This window comes from Bombus fervidus, chromosome 12, assembly GCF_041682495.2.
Source record: "Bombus fervidus isolate BK054 chromosome 12, iyBomFerv1, whole genome shotgun sequence".
In the NCBI taxonomy this organism is placed as follows: domain Eukaryota; kingdom Metazoa; phylum Arthropoda; class Insecta; order Hymenoptera; family Apidae; genus Bombus; species Bombus fervidus.
In genome coordinates this window covers 5,326,528-5,353,838 of record NC_091528.1, presented here as the reverse complement: position 1 = coordinate 5,353,838, position 27,311 = coordinate 5,326,528, and the positions used below count along the sequence as shown (strand labels likewise).

At 30.5% G+C, this 27,311-nt stretch overlaps 4 protein-coding genes across 11 annotated transcripts; 2 read left to right on the top strand and 2 right to left on the bottom strand.

Annotated features, from left to right (window-relative positions):
* The first annotated feature begins 486 nt into the window (after positions 1-486).
* Positions 487-3,437, top strand: LOC139992965 (prostatic acid phosphatase). The gene is made up of 7 exons (XM_072014300.1): positions 487-619; positions 843-941; positions 1,093-1,515; positions 1,599-1,722; positions 1,791-2,002; positions 2,073-2,253; positions 2,337-3,437. Exons 1-7 carry the CDS (start codon positions 530-532, stop codon positions 2,459-2,461), a joined length of 1,254 nt encoding a protein of 417 aa, XP_071870401.1. The 5' UTR covers positions 487-529; the 3' UTR covers positions 2,462-3,437.
* Mvl (solute carrier family member malvolio) lies at positions 3,431-13,281 on the bottom strand. Of its 7 annotated transcripts, XR_011801256.1 has the most exons (13): positions 13,145-13,281; positions 7,905-8,101; positions 7,686-7,808; positions 7,366-7,592; positions 7,127-7,265; positions 6,896-7,051; positions 6,616-6,774; positions 6,476-6,526; positions 6,016-6,398; positions 5,732-5,939; positions 5,590-5,660; positions 4,553-4,675; positions 3,726-4,183 (listed from the first exon to the last, which is right to left on the bottom strand). XR_011801256.1 is itself a non-coding variant. In XM_072014289.1 (12 exons), the coding sequence occupies exons 1-12, from the start codon at positions 13,179-13,181 to the stop codon at positions 4,117-4,119; spliced, it is 1,818 nt and encodes a 605-aa protein (XP_071870390.1). In that variant the 5' UTR covers positions 13,182-13,280; the 3' UTR covers positions 3,431-4,116. The 7 variants fall into 7 exon arrangements, 6 of the variants coding, with proteins under 6 accessions (XP_071870390.1, XP_071870395.1, XP_071870392.1 ...); XM_072014289.1 differs by lacking the exon at positions 4,553-4,675 and having other exon boundaries at positions 3,431-4,183; positions 13,145-13,280; XM_072014294.1 differs by lacking the exons at positions 4,553-4,675; positions 13,145-13,281 and adding an exon at positions 10,622-10,642.
* Positions 12,751-16,357, top strand: Zyx (lipoma-preferred partner zyxin). Its single transcript, XM_072014295.1, has 6 exons — positions 12,751-13,147; positions 13,480-13,618; positions 13,804-14,287; positions 14,361-14,698; positions 14,772-15,187; positions 15,262-16,357. The coding sequence occupies exons 2-6, from the start codon at positions 13,484-13,486 to the stop codon at positions 15,512-15,514; spliced, it is 1,626 nt and encodes a 541-aa protein (XP_071870396.1). The 5' UTR covers positions 12,751-13,147; positions 13,480-13,483; the 3' UTR covers positions 15,515-16,357.
* LOC139992959 (uncharacterized) lies at positions 15,632-25,807 on the bottom strand. Of its 2 annotated transcripts, none has more exons than XM_072014287.1 (7): positions 25,523-25,807; positions 24,387-24,684; positions 24,169-24,304; positions 23,951-24,070; positions 23,766-23,866; positions 22,396-22,809; positions 15,632-21,832 (listed from the first exon to the last, which is right to left on the bottom strand). In XM_072014287.1, exons 2-7 carry the CDS (start codon positions 24,597-24,599, stop codon positions 20,378-20,380), a joined length of 2,439 nt encoding a protein of 812 aa, XP_071870388.1. In that variant the 5' UTR covers positions 24,600-24,684; positions 25,523-25,807; the 3' UTR covers positions 15,632-20,377. The 2 variants fall into 2 exon arrangements, with proteins under 2 accessions (XP_071870388.1, XP_071870387.1); XM_072014286.1 differs by having other exon boundaries at positions 24,387-24,671.
* Between the last annotated feature and the right edge of the window lie 1,504 nt (positions 25,808-27,311).

Genomic DNA, 27,311 nt, shown 5'->3' with positions numbered 1-27,311 from the left:
TTATGTAACTTTCTTTCGGAATATCAGGAGATAAAGAATAATTAACGAGTATTCGTAATTACAAATTATCTTGTTCAATTGTTGTTTTATTCAATTTTCATCGTTGTGTCATTAGAATTTTGTTTCATGCTTTACATATCAAAAATCTAAAATTTTGATGGACATCGATATCTTAAATGAGTAAAATGAAATAGAATAAGTTTAAACATTCTCTAATATGAGTACCACTGTATAAATAACCTTGTTCTTATTACACTACAATGCGAACAAAGAATGGTTGGGTTAGGAACCGATATTGGTAGCAACGACAAATCACTTGATTTGCATTTTATATATGTTTTATACTCATATAACTTCTGACGAAAGTAATGTATAAGTCATAATAACAGACGTTGGAACATTTAGAGTTTAGAGTATTCCACAGGTTGCAGTAATCGATAGATTGTTGTCTTATACAATTTTCTACGTGAAGCCTCTTACTAGAGGTTCGAAAGTGCGAATCATACATATTGAAAATATTAAAAGGAATATGTTTGTTTCAATAATTCTGACTCTTTCTGTTATCGATTTGTCACATGCTCAAAAGACAGATTTTGGAACTATCGTTTTCGCAAATGTTGTAAGTTAAAGTATGCTTTTTCAAAAAATGGAAATAATGTTTATATTTTATATCTTGATTATTCATATTATTGAAATGTATTTTGTATGAAATTAATTTATTATTTATGTATATGAAATTTATTTTCTTCATAAAGCAATATGAATTAGATATTATAATCATTTTAATTATAATAATAATCATTATCGTTGTTTATTAAAAATAATTACAATCTATTTTACAGTTATACAGACATGGAGATAGAACACCCATAAGACCATATCCAAATGATCCTTATAACAATGAAAGTTTGTGGCAAGTCCCATATGGCCAATTAACAAATGTATGTAATTCTTAATTGTCATATGTATAGCTTAATTATTTAATGATCTCTTCTTTATTATATTACTTTTGTTGCAAATTTTTGTTTGATTTTAAAATCTTTTTAATTTCAAAATATTTAAGTCTTCACTCATATATGTCTGTTATATCAGATTGGAAAATATCAGCATTTACTACTTGGTCGTTGGATCCGCAAACGCTATTCACATCTACTAAGTGACCTATATTCTCCACATGATATTTATATTCAAAGTACAGATGTAGATCGTACCTTAATGTCAGCTGAATCACATCTTGCTGGACTTTATCCTCCAGTTGGTAAACAAGTATGGAGTAATATCAAATGGATGCCTATTCCAGTGCATACTATTCCTGAAGACAAAGATAATGTTTTGGCTGCAAGAAAATATTGTCCTAGATATGATTATGAGCTGGAAAAAGTTCTTAATTCTCCAGCAATCCAAAAAATTAATAAAGAAAATAAGAAATTGTATGTATACCTTACAAGAAAAACAGGAAATAAAATTTCATCTCTTTTATCTGTTAAACAACTTTATGATACATTATTTATTGAGGTAAACTATGTTACTGTCATTCTGTACTTCTCACTTGATAATAAGTATTTTTATATATCTCATATACTCTAAACTTATTATAGAGTCTTTATAATAAAACATTGCCAGAATGGACAAAGTCAATATATCCAGATAAACTTATGCCAATTGTTGTAAAAAGTTTTACAATTAACGCCTATAATAAAATACTTCAGAGACTAAAATCGGGTAAGTAATATTCATTTTGTTATGTAAAAAATTTATGTCATGTATAATTTGGGAAATATAAAACATAGGAATATTACTTGGAGAAATGATAGACCACATGGAAAAAAAATCGAAAAATGCCTTAGTACCTGATAGAAAAGTATGGATGTATAGTGCTCATGATGAAACTATAGCCAATATGCTAATGACTCTGAATGTTTTTGAACCACATTGCCCACCATATACTGCTACTATTTTAATAGAATTAAGAGTAAATTTAAAAGATCAGTATTTTGTAACGGTAGGTGCTTAAAATAATAATTAGATTGTAAATCATGATATAAGATTGTTGATTAAATATATTGTTCTAGATATCATATAAAAATACTAGTGAAGAACCACAACTTTTAACACTTCCCGGTTGTATTACAATGTGTCCCTTAAATCAATTTATTGCACTAACAAAAGATGTTGTACCCACAGATTGGGAAAAAGAATGTGCAATACAGTGGGAACAACTCAGATATAATATGAATACGACAGCAATTATTGGTAAATTTCTACTACAATATAAATGTATTTTTTATATACTACTTTATATATTACTTTCTCATTTAATCCTTGTTTTGTTCCAGCAATACTGACATCTTCTATATTTATGTTAGTTGTATTAATTATATCTATAATTGTCTTTATTTATTGGCATTATAAACGGGAACATAATCAATATTATCTTCGATTGACAACGGAACCTATATAATTGAATATAATACTATGAAAAAATGACGTATTGCTTTCGTCGTGATATTCAATGTTTTCATAATTTGATAATTAACAAAAAATAAGATAAATGGTAAATTCTTATTTAATTTTACATACATTAAGGATTCAATTATCGATACGAAAAATAAGTCTGATACGCGTTTGCGTAAAATATTTATGAAAAAATGTTCTATATTTTATAATGTTTTATTAGTGATAATTTTTAAATTTATTGATGATAAAATATTCCAATTTATAATCAGACAGATTTAATGCAAATATAATCGTTTGATTTGATCAATAAAAAAACATTATTATTTATATGTATGAATTGTTGAAAACAAAAACTGTTATAATGATTTTTAATAGTTTGATAAAAGGGTACAAGATTCTCAATAACTTTTATTTAAATTGAGTTTTATGCATAATATGAATAAAAAAATTATCTGTGATGACCGTAAATGGACTACGAATTAATTCAGAAAAAATTGAGATATTAAAAATACTTTTTATTAATAAATGACGATTAGAAAGTAATAAATTCTGGAATACGGTTTATTAACTCAGGGTACCTTAGTTTTTATTTGATGTTAAACAATTGAGTGCAAAATATAGGGATATTTATCTGCGGTATTTGAAAAAATATCTAGTCATATTCCATTAAGTTGCAACAATTAAAACTACACTTCTAAACAGAAAAAGTATATTCAACTACATCGTTATTACATTTTTGTAATATCGTTTATATAGAAGTATATTTGAAACGTATTTTTTAAATGAGAAATTACAAGACAAATTAAATTTTTCCAAAATAGAGAAAGGATAATATTTAAGGCGGAAAAGAAACATTTTACTTGATAGTAATCCAAAAATTTGATTTTCTTAAACTGAACTATTTTACAAATATGAATTGTATCCTATTAAAATTATTTTTGTGAGATTTAAACATGAATAAATCAAGTATTGTAAAAAAACACGATCGTTTACTGGTATTTTAAACGAATACATATCTTCCTCTAGATAATTTGTAGGTCATAACATGAAATATAAGAATATCTCATACTTGCTTCTACATAGCGCGTGTTGCCCGTCCTCAACAGCGGATATTCAACAACTGATTCTCGTATCGATGTCGTATACGTGTTAAGTATTAAACACATCGCAACAAATCGCAAAACACACATATAAATGACTGTCCTTAAATAGTAGTACCAATACACATATAATATGAACAGCATCAGTGGACTTTACATATTTACATATTTTAATCATCAGTTTACCACTTTTATTAATTCTCTATTTTAGATACCATAATCCCTATAGTTTACATATCATTTACATACTAAAATTATAAATTTTTATTATATTTTGTACAAGTCTCTTTTATATACAATTTATATGACTTTAATTTATTTAATAAAATTTATATACATATATATATACGATCATCACGTATTTTTCTGTTATCAACGCGCTTTGCTTATTTTACATGTTAAAGCCCTAACTTTACAAAACAATTTGGTGAGTATATTTTATAGGAAGTTATCATTTTCAATTCTATAAAATCTTAAAATCTATGATGCTAACTCTATGAGAATGCAACCCATGAGTATTGAATACTATTTACCACGTTTTATTTGCGTCAGATTTTTATCAGTATTCCGGTATCGAGTTAAAGCTTCCAGACCAATTTTCTTGGATGTTAAATGCCGGATTAGACCTAAAACATCACATAGTTTTATCTATTTAATAAAAGTCAACAAACTAACTTCAAAATTTTACTTAATTGAAATAAAAACTTATAAAAATTTCTTACCTTTTATTAAGAAATTTTGAAAATCTTACTATTATAAGCTCGCATTTGCATTGGTTAAAAATGCGCATGCAAAAACAAGTTAATCATTCACGTGATAAAACGGATTATTAACAGAATTACAACTAATACGATTACAATGATAGTGCAAAACCCTGAATATAAAAGTATTTGAAAGAAGTCTTTTATATTATCATATTAATTCTATTTTTAACTTTTACCCTAGTTATAAAAACTTTGTATATTAAAACAATAGATCTAATATAAAGTACATACCATGTATAAAGTTGAAGACAGATGAAGACGCAACTTTTAAAATATGGTTTTTAGTAGTTAGATGCAGATTCATGATGTAAACTCGATTATGGTCTTAATGATGTTTCTGATGTATTGAAGAAGCTATGAATGTAAAAAGGAATAATTTTCGAGATCTTAACTATATATAATATATTGAATATTTAAAAGATTGTGATGAATATAAGAAAAGTACGTTTTGTGCAAATATTAAAACAAATTTTTCCTTCTTCTGGCTATGAGATACAAATTGATTTCATATTTGATATATCAAAAATGTAAAAAATGTATTTAAATATCCTATTAAAAAATACAAAGTGATGCAATAAAAACACACAAGCACACAATTTGCGTTACACGTTTGTTAGTATTTATTACAAAATGTATACAATGTTAATAAAGCATACATGTCTGCAAATAAAACGTTTTGTGTTCAGTGTGTAACCATAACCATAATTTCGTGATGTTCGCATATATACACGCACATTCGAATCTTAAAATTGAACAATATGATTAATTTCATGTAGCAGTTAGTTACAGATAACATTACATAAACGTATTAAAGTTTCAAATATACTATATTGAACAGATCTTGTGGCCTAATATTTGTTACTTTAATAAACTTTATGACTATTGTGATGTACTAATGAGCAAACTATTCTTAAGCATGAGAGCAATTCATGACATACATGCAAATTATTATAATCCATTAAAAAAACGTAAGATTAAAATATTATATTATGAATATTACTTGGATCTTTTTACTATTTAAATGCGCATCAACTAACAATTATTTTCACAATTTTTATAAAAATCATTTATCAGTACATTTCTTGTTATTTACTATATATTTCGGCACAAAATGCGTACTTTGTTATATTATTTTGCTAATTACAATATATGTACATCATATAAATGGAAATAGCAATTTTTTCATATTTAGGTAGTAAGTATTACAAAACAATTAACTAAATTAACTAACAAAATCTTGTTATACATAAAATCTATACAATTCTTACCTTGCATATATTGCAGGGTTTGATAATCCAAGTGTTGTACTTACAGGACTTCCAATATATCTTTTTACGAACTGTAACAAAAGTTAATAATAAAATGATGATTTAGTTAAAAATCAATCACCCTACTTAATAGCATACATACCCAATGGTTACCAAGAGAAGATGCGCCCATACTCACAGCCATATGAATGGTTAAATAAAGACAAAATAGAAGATATAAAATAGAATATATTGTAATTGCAACTATTACCGCCCAGTGATGTGGCAAATCTCGGACAGTATCTATTACAAAATATATATTTATAGCTATTACAACAGCGGATAATGTTGTCGTCACAATTTTACTAGTTCTGAAATATAAAAGTATGTATAAAGTCGTATGAACCTAAAAAATTCCAACTATAAAATTAAAAACATAAAACATACAATCCGTTTCGAAATGTACCCATAATTTTAGGACTACTAGTAAATGCTATCGTTGGCAGGGTTGCAAAAGGTAACTGAAGAGTCATAATTGCGTTCAAAATATTATTCATGTCAGTTAGATTATCAATGTCACTAAAGAATGCGACAAGGAAGGTTGGAATGATAGCGATCATTCGCGTGAAAAGTACTCGCTTCCAACGAGCCCACTGAAGATTTAAAAATCCTTCCATTGCAAATTGTCCGGCATACGTTCCTGTCATCGTGGAAGATTGGCCAGCAGCAAAAATACCGACAGCCCAAATATACATTGCTGCTGCACCAAAGGCACAGCCCAAAAATATGCCACCCTTGTTAAGGTCTACTGAGATGGTTGTATTATCTTTCTGTAATTAAAAAAATAAGATATAATAAGAAAGCTAAAATTTTTAGGTACACAAATTCGTATTAATTTTGTTTTTACCTCAAATGTATCCATTCCTACGGTATAATTGTTAGCCTCACACAGATTGTACTAAAATATAAAGAAACAAGTATGAAATATATTGTAAAAGATAATTACACTACAAAATATCATTTAGAATTCTTAATTATTATACTCACAACTTCTAAATTAGTCTTGTTAAAAAGACCATCCGCAAATACCGCGACAACAAATACGTTAATTATAAAAGATACCAGAAGTGCAATGCATGCCTCAATGAAGTAATACATATTTGCCTCATTCACTTTTTTGGATTCTTTACGGTCAATGTCTCTTGACTAAAAATTACAGATTATATTATAGTATTTATTTAACACCTGGCAAATATTTAATACATCAGAATGCCTACTTCTTCAATTTCATAAAAAAGATTACTTATACTCTTTGTTCTTTTCTTACTTTAACAAGAGCACTGTGAAGATATAAGTTATGTGGCATGATAACTGCACCAACAATTCCTACAGCTTGTAACAACATATTTCTGTCATAATCTTTATACCAAGGTATAAATATTCCACTTATCACTTCATTTTGAGGTGGGGCAGAAACAATGTACTAAAATATAGAAATAATAAAATAATTTTCATTCACATATACACACACATATATGTATTTATTTATTTATTTTACCTCATATCCAAATGTGACAGCCATTACTGTAATAAGAAATCCAAAAAAGAGTTCTAATTTCCTTAAGCCATATTTGTCCAATAATAAAAATGTAAAAGTGTCAATTATCGTAATAAGAACACCACCCCATATAGGAATCCTAAATCAAATTAGATACATACATTATTTATGAATAACAGCTTACATAGGAGGAACAAGAATAGATGACATCAAAAAATTAAGAGAATTTCATAACTTACGCTTTATTTGTTAATAAAGATAAAGCAATAGCTGTCCCTATTACTTCTTGCATGTCACTGCCAATTATGGCTATTTCTATCATTATCCATAAAATCATTCTGGGTACCTTTTTATATTGTCTGTAACACATTTCTGCCAAATGCAAACCTGTTACCACACCAAGCCTTGCACTTAATCTTTGCATAATAAGGCCAAGAATGGTTGCACTTAACAATACCCATAATAACTAACAAAAAAGAACATAAATAAATTTAAAAAATAAAAAGAAATGTAAACCATACATGGAAATAAGCAATGAATGGAATAACTAAAAAAATACCTTATATTTGGCAGCTACGCCAGATTGCAAATCAGATTCAATATTTCCAGGATCTAAATAAGCTATGGACATTAAGAATCCAGGACCTGTGAAAGCCCATAATTTTCTAAAACTAAAGAAACCCTGCAAAAACCAAATTAGAATGGATACAGTTAAAAATCCATATATTAACATAAAAAATTAATTATTTTAAGTTCCATTGGTACCAATATATACTACATTTTCTGTTTCTGGTATGTGAACTTTTTCATCAGCAAAGTACGTCTGATTGTTATTGGGTGTCAAACAGGTGTTTTCATTTGCTCTCTTATTATTCTGCATTTCTTCCTGATGCACATGAGATGCTGTTGCGAATATTGAATCATTCTCAGGCTCGATAATATAACTATTCTGCATGGTATATTGATAAGATCCCTCTGAAAAAAGTTACTAATTTGTTACATATTTTAACATTCATATATTTAAACATATATTTAAAAGTATTCAATATTATAGTATTATTACAATATTGCAATATTATTTCACAAAAATAGTATTAAAATAAACCGGATTATATAAAAATTAACTTCAATGACCGTCTAAATTGAATAATTTAATTACCGTGATGATCAATGCAATAAAAGATTGAAATAGTGTCTTATTGAATGCAATACGTATTCAAACTTGATTAAATACGAATGAAATATTTTAATGAAATATGTGAAATACAGAAATACAGGAATTAAGTATAACATAAGATAAATTAATGAAATATAGAAATAAACATAAATCTTTTTTATCACTACCGACAAAATATTTGGATAAATATAAAAATAAATAGAACGTCACATTCCCATAAAATTAAAAAAAGAAAGAAAGTACGCTTCTGTATAACTAAAACAGAAACAACTGAAGTAAAAACGCACAGTATATAATACACCAAGCACGAAAATATTAGCCAAGTGAGATCACTACAATAGCCACTAGTGATTACTATTCACCTACAGCCCGACAGTCACTAACTATTGCGAGATTTGAAAATATTGCAGCAACGAGAGTACCGAGAACGAGACATATAACATACAGCCATCTTTCTTACATGTTCCCCTTCTCTGCATAAAATATTACAAATATGATGTTAGCGGGGATGCCCGAAACATGAGTGTCAGTGACTAACAATAGGAATACATATATGTATACACAGAGAATTTATTACTGCCACAGTACAAAGAAATACATACAGTCGTATAAAATTATAGGATTTCCCCAGGAGATATATCATAAGAGTTAATTATTATAACCCTTACATGACATCCTTCGTTATCATTAATATGTAATGAGTATTTAAGCACTTCCAAGCTTCTATGAATTTGTATTTACGCCATTAAAGTCATTTATTTTCTCGATACTTCCTTCATCTTTTCATTCCTCTATCTTCATTTACTATATGCATTGTCTTCCTATCTTTAAAAAGCACTTGTATTTGAACGATCACTTGAGAAAAAAGATAAAATTCGGATTATGAAGGTTTCCTCTTATCAAAGTTTTAACAAACAAAAATTAAAAATTTTGTATATAGGTTAATATTTTTCGAATTGTAGAAGCTCGAGGAAAAACAGATTCTATTCTTTCGACTATCAACTGGAGAAGAATGTCTTTTATCACTTACTTTGTTCGACTAAGATTTAATCCAGTTTCTAACTCAGCTAAGTGATTTCAATCACAGATAACTTTAATCCTTTAAACAACCTTACTGAGGAGTACTTATTGCATTTAATTATATTATTACAGTAAATCTTTATTGGATTAATTTGATAATTGTTAAATCAAATCAAAAGCATTTGCTGGGAAGGAAGTCTATAAGATTGGATAGAGATTGGATCTGTATTAAGCTATGGTTGCAATAGTTTCATCATTCTAGTAAGTAAAACATTTGGTAACCGAGATGTATACATAGTATACATTGATGTATATTATACTCAAGAATTCTCTATGATTTATTTGTTAAAATGATAGGGCATCAAAACACGTACCTATTGTAATCATAGCCTTAGTTTCGATTTGATTAGGATCTAAGTTCTTTTGGTAAATCTTTATCGATTACAATACGTACTAATCTACGATAATGTGGATCTATATTGATTCCAAAAAGTATTCATTGTATAAAATATTTATAAATATACAATTATTATCATTGTTTGGAGTAATATTTATTATAGCATTCACATACTAATTAATTAAATCCAAGAATATTAAATATCATGTCATTTAGTAGTACTTTCAACAAACCAAGTTTTATTTTTAAGGCCGTTGGGCTGACAAAAAGAAAGAATAATAATAATAATACTTTTATATGAATACAAAAGTTTGATATTATAAAAATGAAACATATAAACCCTGACCAAAATTGCCTGGAAAATCTAGCTATCTGCCAATATTTTTCGTAGCCATTATAAGTAAATAAATCGACGACAAAGATCGAAAAATGAAAATTGTTTTCTTCGAAAAAGAAGAAAATCCTGGTTAGGTGATATGATTAGTGTATATTAACTTTTTTAATTGATACTCTAATAAAAACAATGTAATTTATATGTTCCTGTAACTTCTCACGTAACTTGATATCGAAATTTAATCAAGCACGATTAGATAAGCTAAGAGTTTCTTGCTTGCTTCCAGAACGCGTTTCTTTTATCGTGAAAATCGGTAAGCGAAAACATTTCTTTAAACAATCGTATTTCTTAATGATATCCAAATTTCGCAAGAATGTGAGATATTAACATTACATAAGATTGTTATATGTAAGATTGGCTGCGGCATATATTGAGGACATTTCAATCCAAATATTTAATTTGGAATATCAAGCAAATGTTTGTGTTAGATATCAGATAGCGGTCAATCAGTAGTAAACAAGAATTATATGATATATACATATAAGCCCATTTAATGAAATATATTACCGAATTGTAATTTCTCGATTGTCAAGTAGTTACGTATAAAAGCGATGAAGGTCTTTTAATGAATAAATTCAGTGTACATCTTCGATCGTATTTCCTATTTACTAAAATAAGAATAGCCGTAGACAATGAGCAACGCATAAATTATCGGAAACAATCCGTCAATATTTCCTATTCCTACGTGAATCACCGTGGTAAACCCAACAAACAAGGAAAATTTAATATCAAACGAATAGAAATGTTTTGCTTTATTTATATTTTCTAATCCTACGTAATTTCATATTACGATTAACTGCAATATTATCTGTCCTATTAGATAGGAAATTACTGTAGTAAATATTATTTCGATTGAGCAACGAGGTAAATCCGTTTTGAAATAAATGTTTGATATCTGTATATATATATAAATGTAAATCACTTCCTTTTACATATAAATGTAAATCACTTCCTTTGGTAAAATTAGAATAATTTCTTACAGGAATTCTGATTTCTAAATTCTTCTTCTTTTCTTTCTCTTAACGTTTTTTAACTTGACTAACGTCACTGGTATACGATGAACGTTTTCTAACAGTTACTGCTGTAATTATCTAACACTTGTAATCTATAATTAACTCTTTTGACTACTCATTAAGTCACCACAAAAGTCCTAGCAATTGTGAATTCGCAATTCTGATTTGTTTTAATCAAAATAATAACAAATGATAAACATATAAGAGATTCTACGAAAATTTCAATAAGATCACAATATTATGGATGAAGGTAATAGATATATCAATGAACATAACACACGTTGAAGATATACAGATAAGAGATTCTAAACAAATTTCGAAAAATGATCACAATATCGTGATTTAGTATTTAAAACACAATAATGATTGTACACTTATTAATCTCAATTTAATGTAAACGATATACATTGATGTAAACATTATTTTCTCAATATCTATTCATTAAATTATCGACACTATTAGTATACGTGATCATTAAGAATCGTAATCTCTGAGAAAAATATCTTTTGCTACCACGTGTTAGCTTGTTAAAAAAATAACGCCATTCCCTTGACCCAATTGTAAATTGAAATGATCATAACAATGGTAGACAATCTTTTGTTCTACCTTATGCAATGTCACAACTATTTTAATGTTCCGTGAAAAAAGTGGTAAAAATGGGAAACTACAGCACTAATATTTAAGGGCACAATACTCAACTGTTTTTACAGTCTATTGGCTCATTGTGGTAATTAAGATAAATTTTTCAACTGTTTCTTTAGATTTTCCACGTGTATTGCAAAATTTCATTATATTCTTTCCGTTTTTCGGTTTTCGCGTTTTCAACTGTGAAATTATTAGCTTATAAAACGCACAGTGTTGAACAAAAGGATTGCAAAATCAAATTTAAGCTTCAACTGACATTGTTGCAGTAGAATATTAATTTTTAAAGTATTTTACTCTTGTTTAATGTTTTATATTTGACACAATAAAAATTATTAATGATTCTTTCTATCGCGTAAAGTATGCAATATTAAATAAAAATAAAGTATATATATATATACATTTATATTTATATATGTTTTAATATAACATATTCTAATGTAAATTATTGCGGTTATCTATGACCCAAGGATAACAATTCTAGGTTAACATTAAAAATTTTAGCATAGTAGTATATTAGAGAATTAAATAAACCAAAAATTGCATTTCGATTATTTTGTTACCATCATACAATTACAATTAAAGAAATTGTATCGTATCAAAAATATACTTTCAAAAGTGGCGCGCAATACTAATCTATGTAATTGAGCTATTTTCATTTAAAAAAAATTAATATAAAAAAATCAAATGAAACCAAGAAGAAGAATGATCTTAATCTCAATTAATCATGCCAAATTAAATAGGAAATTATTCATATCGCAAATGACAAATAGAAATGATATACATAATTCTACAAAATATTTGAATTCTTAGAGTCATAAATATCGAATACTTAAAATCAAAATCCCTAGTGCTAAATATGCGTCATCATATGCATTTATGATAATAACACTCAATATATATTTTTTTTAATTTAATTAGTTTATGTGACAATTTGCAGTATTGTGACATACGATTTAGGGCGTGGTAAGATTTTTTGGAAGTAATGTTGGTACTTTAAACGTTCAGATTCGTTCAGAAAGTAATAATTGCATAAAAAATTATTGGCCAGCTGGTTCGTACATATAGAAAATTGCCGACGATTCCTTTCTTGTTTAAACAGTAATCATCTCAACTGAATCCTGATTATTGGTTGAATGTCGTGCCATAAGAGTGAAAGAGAACTATGGTTAAGACTATATGTATGGAAAAGTCATCGTAAAGGAATTTTTAAAGCAATAAGATAAGGGATTTATGAGTCAGCCATTCAGTTGTATTACGGTTGAGCACAAAATATATCTGGTAACTCCGTAAAATTCAAAAATTGCACGATTTTGGTATCAGAAGAAGACTTAAAACGACGAATTTGGAGGGAGTATACGATTCATTAACTTACCAGGTAATAATGACTTTTTTAATGGTATAAGCTCCATTTTGTAGACAGGTAATATTATACTTCTACTTGACAGATATAATTTCCAACTGATAATTTTTTACGATAACGTTCTTCGGTAGTATTATTTCACTAGCTTGAACATAGATACAATATGTATTTTTTAAATATATTGTTTTTCCTTTAATTTGATTCTTATAGAATTTGTAAATGTGTAGTATAGAATCTTCTATAGAATAGAATAGAATATTATAGAATAGAATATTATATTAGAATAGAATATTCTATAATATAGAAACAAAAAAAGTTAAAAATTTATATGCTGTTGATATTTTCAGGAAAATGTCTAACGTTAGTAATTTAGAACAGCAAATTGCAAATTTACAAATTAATCATGGCGATGGCATTAAAACCATCAAGTCTGGGAAAAAAGTGGGACCAGCTGTACCTCCGAAACCAAAAAAATCACAACCACAGGTCAGTAAATCATATGAATATAATAATAAATATGTAATTTTTTCACTAACAATATTTCATAACTATGACTCCCTTTCCATGACTGTTCCATTATTATATGGAAACATCAATGGTAAAATTAACAAAATAAAATTTATTTAGATCATCTTGTTATACAGAATTTAATGGGGTAAAATATTTTCCAGATACCACAAAGTTATACTATAAAGGCTGCATCAGTGCCATCATATAGTACAGTACTTAATAATTCTGGCCAAAATGAAAAATCATCAAATTTATACGTGAATTCTCCTTCACCATATGTGCCACTAAATATAGAGAAAAATGACTTTTCATTACCATCCACTGCGAATGGAAAAGATGTTCCTAAAAACTATCAGAACAATGAGAATTTTTATGTGCACCAATCAGATGAGAAATTTGAACCAAAATATGGATATGATGAAAAGAATCATTATTCAAATATTGGTAATATGCCTGCTCCTCAAGTTCCAGTTGAAGATCACTCAAGATCAACAAGAAATATCGTATATAGTAATATAGATCCTCCAATATCTATACCAGTTAATAAGACAGCTAAAACTGAAAAAGACATTATCTACAGCAATATTCAATGGAATTCTAAACCAGAAAATACATATTGTAACATTCCTTCTGCACTCAATAATGGTCAGATATATAGAAAATGTAATCAAAAGTCATTTTTATTAGTTTATTAAATCAAGTAATTATTATATTACAGATGACTTACCACCACCACCAGAACCTTCAGAATATGTACCATGTGTGCCGGGTAGTTCCTTCCCGCCACCACCGGAAGAATTACCGCCTCCGCCAAGTCCTGTGTCATCTAGTTATAGCGAACTTAGACGCGCTACTTATCAAACTGATTTTCCACCTGACAATTACCCAAATGATATTTATGGTCCAAGTTCACAATCCAGTTCTACATATGAATCTATATACGAACCAATTAATCCTAGACCACCGTCGCAATTATCTTGCAATTATTCCATGTACTCTGGTTATGGATCTGCTACATCTACTCAGCCCCAAGGAAAAGTCTCTCCAGTTAAGGAAGTATGTTAAAATTATTATATTAATTTCTTCATTGTGAAAAAATATTTCTCTAAAAAATTTATTTTTGTTTCAGGTGGACGTTTTGACTGATTTGTTAGTTCAAGGAATGGAAGATAACGCTGAAGACAGTGATATATATGGGATTTGTGCCCAGTGTGGCCGCAAAGTTGAAGGCGAAGGTACCGGTTGTTCCGCGATGGATAAGGTTTTCCATATTGACTGCTTCTGTTGTTATGTTTGTAAGGTTAACCTACAAGGTAAACCCTTCTATTCACTGGAAAATAAACCCTATTGCGAGGAAGATTATTTGAATACTTTGGAAAAGTGCTGCGTTTGCACTAGACCAATACTCGATAGAATATTAAGAGCCACAGGTAAACCTTATCATCCATCCTGTTTTACATGTGTTGTTTGCGGGCAAAGTTTGGATGGTATACCATTTACGGTAGACGCTACAAATCAGATTCATTGCATAGAATGTTTCCACAAGTAAGTAGCATTTGGTTGACCAAGTAAAACAATTAATTTTACAAAGTATAAAAATGAATGTTTTTATATTGCAGGAAATTTGCACCTCGTTGTTGCGTTTGTAAGTTACCGATTATGCCAGAACCAGGACAAGAGGAAACTGTGCGCGTTGTAGCATTAGATCGTAGTTTTCATATTCAGTGTTACAAATGCGAGGATTGTGGGTTGGTCTTATCCTCTGATTCCGAGGGACGTGGATGCTATCCTTTGGATGACCATGTATTATGCAAAAGCTGTAATGCTACTCGTGTGCAAGCATTAACGTCACATATGACGACTGAATTATAAATGGCATGATCATTGAAACGATATATTAGATTGTTATATTTACAGTTGCCGTTTTATGAATTTTTATATTTAGAAATAAGTTTCTATAAGACATCCGACATTTAATATGTTTTTGAGGAACCTTTTTATTAAAGCCATTTTGATAATTGAATATGAGTAGGTTTTTCATTATTTGATACTTCGAGATGAATTACGTTAAATATTCATAATATTTCTATACCTTTTTAAAAGATTTATATTTTAGAGATAGTATATATTCGTATGTATTATTGACTCGGATTAGACAAGTTTGAAAAAATTTCAGAATTGGGTTAATGTTACTGCCTTTACACTGCCATATATGAAATTTAAAAAATATCTAAGAATTATGTCAAATAATATTTAACAAAAAATTCTAAACTATAAGCACGTATGTTGTAGTCAGGATTGATTTCCTGTAATAAGTATAATTATTGACTATAATGTGATTTAGTCAGGTATAGCATATATTATTGAGACAAGGTATTCAATTCCTAATATTAAGAGCAATGTTAGATTTATGTATGACTATATCCTCATAACGTCAATAATGCGAAGTAGAGATTATGCAATTTATATGCTTCTTTCTATTGATCTAGAATATACAAAATGTTTATTCCAACGTATTGGATCCGTTATGTATTTAGATTTCCGCTTTATGATAAATCATGTGATACGATAGAATTAATACAATGTATTAGTGCAAATACCTTAAATTATATTATCTATTTAGCAAGTGAAAAGACTAAGAAAGCAAATAGAACTTAATTGTAAAATGTATTTGTAATGAATATTGAATAAAATATCGATTATATTTAAAAACAACGCGTGGTCTAATTATTCTTCATTAGTTCAATTATTTCTTATTTTGGAAAGAATGAAAAAGTAAACGAACTAAACGAGAAAGGTAAATACACAAATACAATATATATGTATTGGAGCATTGTATATTTCATATTTTTAATGAGATTTTATTATTATATATTTGCAGGAGAGACTCACACTTATTTTAGTCTATACCTTTTCTTTGCTATGGCTCTTCCATCTATATAATGTTCATGCACAGATGTCTTTATTTTGTTTTTAAATATATGCATCTCTTATACGTAATATATTTTTTTATTATCATCGAGTACTTAGTTTTTTTTTTTGTTGTACAACCTACATATCATTTATGTATAATTTATGTTTTTTTATTTTTCTTAATACATCAATTTCTGTGTTTTAGGAGGCATGCTTTATAGATTGTGGAATATGATTTGATCACTTTACAAAAAAATGAACTCAAATGAATTCCATATACATAATTTCCAAATTACAATAAAATATAATAGTGCAATCGCTGATTGGCAAACAAAACAAAAAATCTAGTCCGTATGTTTCTTGAGATTGCACAAGTTCATTTATCTTAGAAGTACGTTTAACAATACCGAATCATTGCCAGTCTTACTCCAGCAATAGAAATTTGGCTAAAGTATCGAATTAATAAAAAAATAAATAGCTACTCATGTAAAATAACAAAAAACCTTTCATCATGCGTAGGCAAAACCTATTTCACGCAACATATTGTGAACGTATAATAATCCACAATCGTAGAAAGCACACCGCGTACACCGTGTATGTAATATACATCAATTATATTCCTATGTTCAACTACGCATACCCGCTAATATCTATCTTAGATTTCCTTTTATATTATAATATACTTTGCGAAGTATATATTATATTTTATATCGTATCAGCACCATTCTACGTTGAATTTAGTACATGTATAATAATTGCAATTAAACGACTCGTCTTGTTTTTAAACACGTCTCGTTTCGCTTGTTAAATCAGTACCAAACTGAACATAGAATTGTACCTCTTTTTTTTGCTTTTGTATTACCTCTCGTTATAGACGTATATATTTTTATATATATATATATTTATTTTATTTATTTATTTAATTAGGTATGTATACGTGTATGAAATATGCGTGTGTAGTGTGTATATGTGTGTGAGAGAGACAACATTAATGCACTTACACACGGATGCTTACACACGTAAACTGTCTTCTTTTCTCATGTTCTCTGTGTTTTCATCTTGTTTTCTTTTTAACTTGCACGCAATAATCACAGCCACCTAATCCAGATACGCGCTCACGCACACCCAAATACGCACCTATCGCACTCGCATTCCATATACCTTCGGTATACGTTTTTTATTTATTTTCGTTCGTTAATATTTATAATATATATATATATATATCTATATGTATATATTTATATTTGTATATTGCTGAGATATCTTCTTGTGTATTATACATAGAAATAGGTGCCGAAACGAGCTGCTCTGTTCCTTTTTTTTTCTTTTATCATTTTTCCATTTCGATTACATATGTATAATATCGTTCTTTTTTTATTTATTTTCTTGTACGATCATAATAATTAATGAATAAGAAAAAAGGGGGACATGCGACTCGAATGCCGTATGCGATGTTTCCATATTTTGTTTCATTTTTTATTCGCACTTACTAAACTTCGTTTTCGTCTTTACCATTCCTTTTTTTGTATATCTCCTTAAAATCGTCCTTGTTTCTAATTAAATTCCCTTTCCCGAATTCCATTCTCCTAACAGCATACTTTCACACTTTCAAATTCGCTGGGTACTGGTTTTGGGCCGTGCTGGGGCCCGTAAATCAATAAATAAATAGAGGAACAACATTCTTCAAACATCTTTTTTTTTCTTATAACAACATTAGAGGCTCTTGGAACGTAACGCAACAAATGTTCAACAATACAATCACGAAAACAAATAGAAGGCACTCTTACATTTTTTTTATCAACAAATTAATTTCTTTTCGTAACGACTCACGGGTAATCTATATGCGTCCTAGGCCTTTGTCGTCTCATCTATGTCCCTCGAATTATATTTCTCCCTTTTTTTGTTTCTTACTCTTCCGTTCTGTTTATTCTTTCCCTTCTCTCTCTTTTACATAAACCGCTATATATTTCGCCGCGACATCTAAATCACAGCGCCGCACAAACCTTCGGTTCGTTATCATTCTTCGTTTTCCTCATTTAAATAGACAATAATAGCTACAATATGCGAGATATGAGATAACAAATTTCTCGTTATAGATAAAAGAAATTTATACGTTCATAACAATTAGGTAGAATATTATTTAACCTTTTATATTATAATAATTTAATTATTGTTATTTGCTTGGAAGCTCACAGCCGACACATTTATTTAATTCATTATTACATACTTGTTATTTTTTTTTTTTTGTTCTTTTAAAGGTATATCTTTTTACCGTATTCGTTTTTCGGGTATTTAGGGCATCTCTTTTTCTCTTTTTTTCATCGTTTTTTTTGTAACAGCTATTTTTATGACCATCTGTCTTTTTCTTCTTTTTTCTGTTTTTTTGTTTATTAAGTTTTAAATATTTCCTCCTGCGTCTTTCTTGCGCGGATAATTTTTCGAAAAAAAAAGAAGAAATGTAAATCAGTATATTATTATTCCTTTTTCTACTGTGGCGTCTCGAAACTGCGTGAGAATAAGTTGTTTTGTTCACGGTTACTCTAATTAAACTATAAGTACTGGTTTTACCATCAGGTAGAAAATCAAAACTGAGAGATGTGGCAGTGCCTTGAGCAACCGTCTTTTTTTTTTATGAAATCAACTCTATTTCTGCCTCCCTATTACCCTCCGCTTCATCGTTATCGTTTATCGACATCACTACCATTTTTTTTTTACTTTGAACACATAACAAATCGCTCGTCTTTGTACGATAATAACATATTATTTGTTGTTACCATATTACTTCCTTTTTTTTTGTATGTTTTCTTCTGTCCTATCATCTGTTTGTAATCCATCTATCCTACTCTAGCCTTGCTCGTGAGATTCAATGGTTTATCGAGCCTATCGCGCATAAACGTTAAATACTGCATATATAACATATATAGATTTTAAATAATGTGTAGCATATCTGTATTATCTATTATGATAGAATTGTTATCATTTTTTCTTCTTCGTCTCTTTCGTTAAACATTTCGGTTTCTTATTTAAAGAGATATATATAATAATATAGCTTGACTTCGAATTTTCTCTTATTTCCTTTGTTTCACGTTACTATAATTATATCTGCTCTCTTCGATAGATACGTACATACATATATATGTAGGTACATATACACATCCACCTGAGTATACGTATATATGTATTTACATATATATAATATATATTAATCGTATATATTGTTTTCTTTTCATAACTAATATAATAATCTTTAAATATCGTATATATTTTTTTATCTTATATATATATAATATATATATAATATATAATATATTCTTTTATAAATGCTTAACAATTTAGTACATTTAATAATTTACCGAAGAGCAATAATTTACATTTACATTTATGGAGTTTTTTATCTAGTCTGCATATTTTCCTCGTTCTTTCCTTTGTTTCCGTTTCCTTTTCTTACTTTTTTCTATAGATTTGGGATTGAGATCACAAGAGAATAGAGCAAATGTGTATTTTCGAATGTATTCAAGTTCATTCGCATTCGTGCTGTCTATGCAGGTTTTTTTTCAAAATATATTAATTATTGGGATCGTTCGTGAATCACGTTTCTTTAATTTATTATTTTCTCTCTTTCATACGGCTTCGAAATCGGGATGCATCTATCTATCTACCTAACTATATCTTTATCTACCTGTCACTAACCTATTATATTAAACACGTACGTACCGTTATTACACGTACTGTTAGGACCGAAAGAAGAAGAAAGGGAGGAAAAACGAATCGAGCCTGTGTACGCATACGTGTTGTTACTAATGTATATCGAGAGAACGAATTTTAAAGGGTCAGAGCTTGCATCTGATGGCACGCGTCGCTCAGCTGACCTTGGTCGCCAGCAGGATGACCCGGATGAGTCCTTGGCGTTCCGGGTGGTGTTATCGGCATTCTTCCAACGCCTGGTGGAGCATCACCGGCTCCTCCAAGACTATCGTCCGCTACTTTGTTACCGGCCTGTATTATTCCATTGACCTTGTACTTGTTCTGCCGTAACATCGTTGTGGTAGCTGCCTGGGAATTGGAATTGGCGTACTTCTCCGTCGGTTTTCTGCTCGCGGTCAACGCAGGAGCGATGGTGTACCGACGTTGAGTGTTCGACTGTTGTGGCTGCTGCTGATGCTGGGACGGGGCTAAGGATGGCTGATAGCGGTTTTGCGCCGGATTGTAGAACTGGACCTGGGAGGTGGGTGGTGACAAAGTTGGAAGGGGTCTTGTCATGGGCGAATAGGGCGCTGGCGGTGGGCTCACCGGCTTCTCCGAACTACTATTCTCCGTCCCTTGCACACCCTGCGAATTACTGTTCTCGTTTTCGATATTAGTCACGTATTTATCATTTGACTGACTATTGGAATTATTACCTCCATCGGTTTGTCCGGCGATCACCCCGTTGTTTCTATAGTTCGTCGTATTTTTACGGCTGGGATAGTTACTCGGTTTTGTTGCGTTCTCGAAATACTGATCACCGCCGCTATTAGTCTTACGGCCGTTCGCGTAATCGAAATTCGCCGCTGGATTAAACATTTTCTGTGTATTCGTGCAACTATATGGCTGACCGCTGGTTGTATTTGAACCAAACGATTTTTGGTTGTAATTCTCTGATGACTTTTGTGCTACGAAGGAAGCCGGGGAGCCCACGTTCGAGCCAACCGCCTTTTTGCTATACTGCATGGAGAATCGCGAGCTCATCGCCGGCGTCGTGTACTTATAGCTTCCATCTATATTACTATGCTTGTACGGTTGAGAATTCCCTACATTTTGAGCTCGAAAGAACGGATTCTGATGAGACAACGCGATCCCGTGATTCTGCGATTTCGAATAGTTATTTTGGCCGTTCACGTTCCCGGATTTCGTGTAATCTCTGGAATTGAAACACTGATTCTTGTTCGAAGAATCGAATAACTGTTGTGATATTGACGGAGGTGTCGGCAACAGGCTGGTACCACCGGATGCGTTATGAAATGGAGATGTATGCGTGTGAGGAATGTAAACGGCTGCCGGATGATACACGATTGCCCTGCAATGCATCTGATTGCCACTGCAATCGTCAGTTTCATTTAAACATGTCTGGGAACTGTACAAGTTAGCGGTGTGTATCGCGATTGGATGATAATTGGTGTAACGACCGGACATGGGAAATTTCACGGGCATTAAGGACACCAAGGGTGTGGCTGACCCTGAAGCAGCCTGTGTTTCACCATGTGCTTGCTCCGAGTGGCTTGATGTCGAACGAGAATCCTACGATTTATTTCACAGATGGTAGTTTTCCGTCCATTGCTTGGTTTTTTTCTTAATTAGTCAATATGATCGATCGATTTACATGATATGTATCATGGATACATCTCTATACACACTAATGATGTTGCATTTACACTAGCACGAAACAATTAAGTTATCTCAGTATTAATATTCCCTTTTCAAAGAGATGTTTTCTTATATCTTTAGCAGTTTAAAAAATAATCGCGTGAGTGTAGGATGAACCAATAGTCACAACAGTGGTTGGAAAAAAAGTTATGGTTCTCTTTTGTTGCATATAATGCAACCTTTAAAACTTACTACAGGAAAGAATAAATCAGAATTAAAGGAGAAAACTATTATAATTATTTACGTAATTTCGTATTATAATTTTACAATTATTACTTAGAATTATTATTAGAATTAATTAATAAAATATTGTGACTATTGATCTACCTTATAAAAGGCTTTCTTATAGTCTGATAATCATTAAAATTTATGTACTATATTCTATGGAAACCTATTATATATTACTAAAAAAAAGAGAAGTAAAGATAGTGACTTACCTCCTGAGGAGCAACCTGACCATCAGATGAAGACGTTTGTTGACATGAGGCATCAGTAGGGAGAAGTAATAGCTGCTGATCGGTCAATCCCATGGATGCATGCGGTGGAGGAGGTGGATGGGGCCCAGCTGCGAACGGATAATAAATGTGGTCCATCTGGGGAGGTGCAGGACCTGCAGGCACCGGTGGATGATGATGCGGTGGTGGAGCGGCAGGAGGATAGAAATGCGTCGGTGGCGGAGGGGGTAAAGATGGAATTGGCTGTGGAGGACCCGTTGGTGGACTGGTCGCCCCTGTGCCATTGTTACCACTTCCGGAATTACTGTTACCGCCACTCGTGCTGTTCTGCGAGTTATTCGTTGGATACAAGTACTGATGAGCTCCGGCGGCGACTGCCCCTGCATAACACTCGTACTGCACAGAAAGAAAAATATCATCGATCAGTTAATTATTCAAAGAATATACTGGGACGATCTATCTTTAGAATAAAAGAAAGAAGAAAATATCGTACATTATATAATCATCTTGTACGTTGATCTCGTTTGGAAGTACTAAGATCAATATACAGGTTACAAGATGAAATCTGCTATCAAATGATGTTTTCAGGACACTCAAGTACCAAATACTTTACCTTAATATTTTGTGCATGCCTATAATTTAAATTATACATTTTATACTTTGTGTCTTTTTTCGTCTTTTAAATAGAAGACTACTACATAGTAGGCAATGAATGTCATACATGTCTCTTTCCATATTTTTTGCGCAATATAAAAATAAATAAATGCACACTTAAAAAAGTGAATGTGAAATCATCAATAACGTTATGCTGTAATACAACACATTATACGAAAAATAACATACTTGTGACATTTTGTACGATAATAAAATTCTTTTTATTGCAACATAAGCACAATAAATGTGTACTTATAGACTAGATGGGAAATTTACATTCATTCATACGCGCAACTCGTATGTGAGATTATTGATACAAATCGTTAATTACGTGAAAAAAAGATAAGTGGTGCATGCATTCTGATAGGCCATGCAGAAGTCCAACAAAGAAAACGCACAAAGATAATGCGCTGCATGCTAGTCACTTAGCATAGACCATGTACCTTTAGACCTCAATACTGTATAGCGTCGAGAAGGACGTAAGTAGGCATTTGCTGAGGGTTGGGTAGAAACGCCGGTGGTATGGCTTCTCCCATCAAACCATTTGTCTGTCAAACCGCAACCGATTTATCGTTTAATATAAATACAAGCTATACCCATAGACAATTCATATGATAGGGTGTGAACAAAGGACCCAAGATTAAAAAGGAGTTCAGAGAAAGAAGTCGGCATAGTCTATTATCTGTTATGTTACCTACCGGCATAGGCGAATACTGATATTGTTGTGGCATGTAAAGAGATGGAGCAGGACACGGGTACATCACAGGCGTGAAAGTTTGATGACCAGCAGCTTGTGGTCCTAATTATCGAAATCAAATTGTTCGATTAACATAAACATTTCGATCTCCTAAAAATTACGATTATGGCTTTTTGTGAAATTTACCGAACACTCCAGTAGCTTGATAAATAGTTGCTGGATCGGTTGGTGGAGCAATTGGTGTCGTTGGTGTTGGAGCTGTTGTGTTATAAAATGTCATGCCATTTTGGTATGTCAACCCCATACCTGGTAAAAATAAAAAATTTCATATAATAAAATATTTATGTAACTATAATTAATTAGTAAATTAAATTTATGACATTACAAAATATAATTACACTAACCATTTGGGTAATAGTAAGTACTAGTAGGCACAGAGGGTGGCGAGCCAGAACCACCATCCAAAGATCTATTGAAAGGTTGTTTTTTAATTGCAGGTGCTATATTTAATTTTCTTTCCCTTAATACAATGCATTCAGACTATAAACAAAATAATTTCACATTACTACCATGGTTGTTATATATTTAACTACTAAATATATTAAACATATGTACTACAAACCTCTTGCTGAAGTCTTTTAGCTTCTTCCTCAGTTTCAAATGTAACAAATCCATAACCTTTGGAAACACCAGCGCGGTCAGCAATTATTTTTGTAGCCTTTACATTGCCATAAGATGAGAAAAGCTCAGCAAGTTCTTCTACACTGGTATTAGCTGAAATACCGCCTACAAAGATGCGATTTGGAACCAAGGTACCATATTTTGGTGCAGCCATTGTGAGACTTGTTGCTGAGGCAGGGCTAGAGGCTGGACTAGACCCCTCAGTACCACCCGTTGATGCCGAACTCTAAATAACATGACTAATATTAAAACAACGCAGCTAATATATATGTAGAATGCAAGGATATAATTAAAAAATAATGAAATAAATATAGAATATCTATGTTAGAATATAGTTGTAGTATACACAAATTTTATATCAAGCACATTTGATTATAAACACACCAAAAAGGTACTAAGTGATAAAATAATAAAGGGCAAAGTAATAATAATAAATAATGTAAAAATAAATTTAGGCAATAAAACTTTATATTTTGTTATAAGTTATGTGCTTAATTAAGTTACTATGTAAATGTCACATTTTCCGCGTACATGTTACTCATTAAGAAAATAGGCACGATCCCGAAGTAATTATGAAAACTACAATTTCCACAATCATTTGTACACATATACAAGACATTCAAATATCAATATGAAACCAATCGGACTGTCAGTGATCTGAAAGCCTGCATCCAAACAAAAACAATTGGTTCGTCAATCCGTATATTATTATCGTTCTTTTTTCTATGACGATAAATAAACGTAGGTTATGCTAGATCGTTTCATTATACGAAAGCATCAGGGACGAACGTGAAGAAGCGTGCCGACAATACGCATCGAAATCGTCGATGCGACGGCATTAACTCGAACGCTAACTAAAAATATTGACAAGCGATAGAACTGTTCGTCTAATAGGTGAGATTCGAAGCATCGATAACAATGAATTAATAAGGGATTATTTGACAAGGAGAACGAGGCTAATACGCCACTGTCTCAAGCAATGGTAACGTCACCTTGGTTAATGAGAACGTACTCACGGTATGAAAAATGAATTTTGTCACAGGGTTAGATGCAAAATCTTCGCGTATGAATGCTCACCATCTTCGCGATAGTCGGGCGTGTAAATGAGTTTGTCGGCCGTGAGGTTGTCCTAGCAGCTTGAAGGTACCCTGGCCTCGCACGAGGTCACCTGGGTGCCCAGGGACTGCCAAGGACCGTTGCAACCACTTCAAAAGGACTTCCAGCCTCCGGCGAAGCTGCTGTTCCTTCTCGCTAAACCTCCAAACACTACAGACACTTTTACAAGATGGCGGTCATACGCGCCGTTCAGGGCGCTAATATTCCAGATTTTAAATTCTCGATTTCGTCAGACTGACGCGACGGTCGAGATCCTCCGCCTCGTCGATACGTGTTCGTGCACGTTCCGAAATACAGAAATAAATGTTTTTAATTTCTTAAAACTTAATAGAATCTACATATATATAGATATTATATATATATATATAAATGTATATATAGTAAATGTGTATATATATATACATACAATGATATATTTGTTACATTTGATTTGAATAATAGAGGTACGATTTTAATTTCATATAGTATAAGTACTCTCGTTTGATGGAAAATTGTAGTTATATAGTTAAAAAATTGATATTACTATAAAAGGAAAGGGAAATGAATTTAAAAACTTCTTGGAATATAATGTATTAAAATATGTAACATCATGTTTTTGAACAATACGATTTGAATTTTCTATATTACGTTTGCCCTTGTTTGGCAGAAAATTGTAATTTATACACGTAGTTAGAAAATTTATATTGCTATAAAAGCAAAGAAAAATAAATCTTAGACATTTCTTAAAGTATAATGTATTAAAGTATATAATAAAATGTTTTTATCACGCTCGATTTGAATTTTCTAATTTACGTTCGCTCTTTGATAAAAATTGTATTTATATATTTAGAAAATTTATATTGCTATAAAAGGAGAGAGAAATAAATCTTAGAAATTTTATAAAGTATCATATATTGCAGTACATTATGTATGACGTTTGTCTCACGTGACTCAAATTTTCTAAATTACATTCGCTCATGTTTGGTGAAAATTGTAGTTATATTCAGAAAATTCATTTTTAACGCCGTAATTTAGCAACATATAACCATTAGTAAGTAGTATATAATGGAACTGTCATACGTAGTCGTATAATAAAATTGCAGTGTTGGATAAAAGAAGTATTGAAGAAGATGTAAATATTAAGTTCCCGTTTCTTCAAGACAGTTTACGATATTAAAAAGTTTAATATTTCTCACAAGATATGTTATATAATAAATTAATTTAAGTTATAGTCTTTTCAGATCCTTTTTATATAAAATGAAAAATATAATAAACATCGCTGTTTATTATCATTTTCTTTCATTATTTATTTAATATACTATATTTTAACTGTATAGCACTGAGAAAAATAAGAATTTTCATTTTTAAAATTTTTAAAATAATAATTTTTGTCCATTTACATTGGTTTATAAAATTTACCATATTTTCGTCAATTTTGAAGATACACTATGAAATTTGGAGTACATTTTTCAACAAGATTGGAGCATTCTTTCATATAAAAAGTTACACCCAACAGTAAAGTTAATATAATAGTAAATTATTGTTACATAAGCATTCGTGTTTTTTTAACTTTAAATCTATATTGTTTAAAATTAACGAAGTTGTGGATGAATTCAATTTTATCACAATGGCGGTGATTGATTGCGGTTACTATGGTTCATGTTGGTTTTCCTTTATTCACGAAGCTTACCTAATTTTTGATGCGTAGACATTCAAAGGATTGCTTCTCAGTAGCGAACATGATTACCTATGGACTAGCCCGCGATGAATA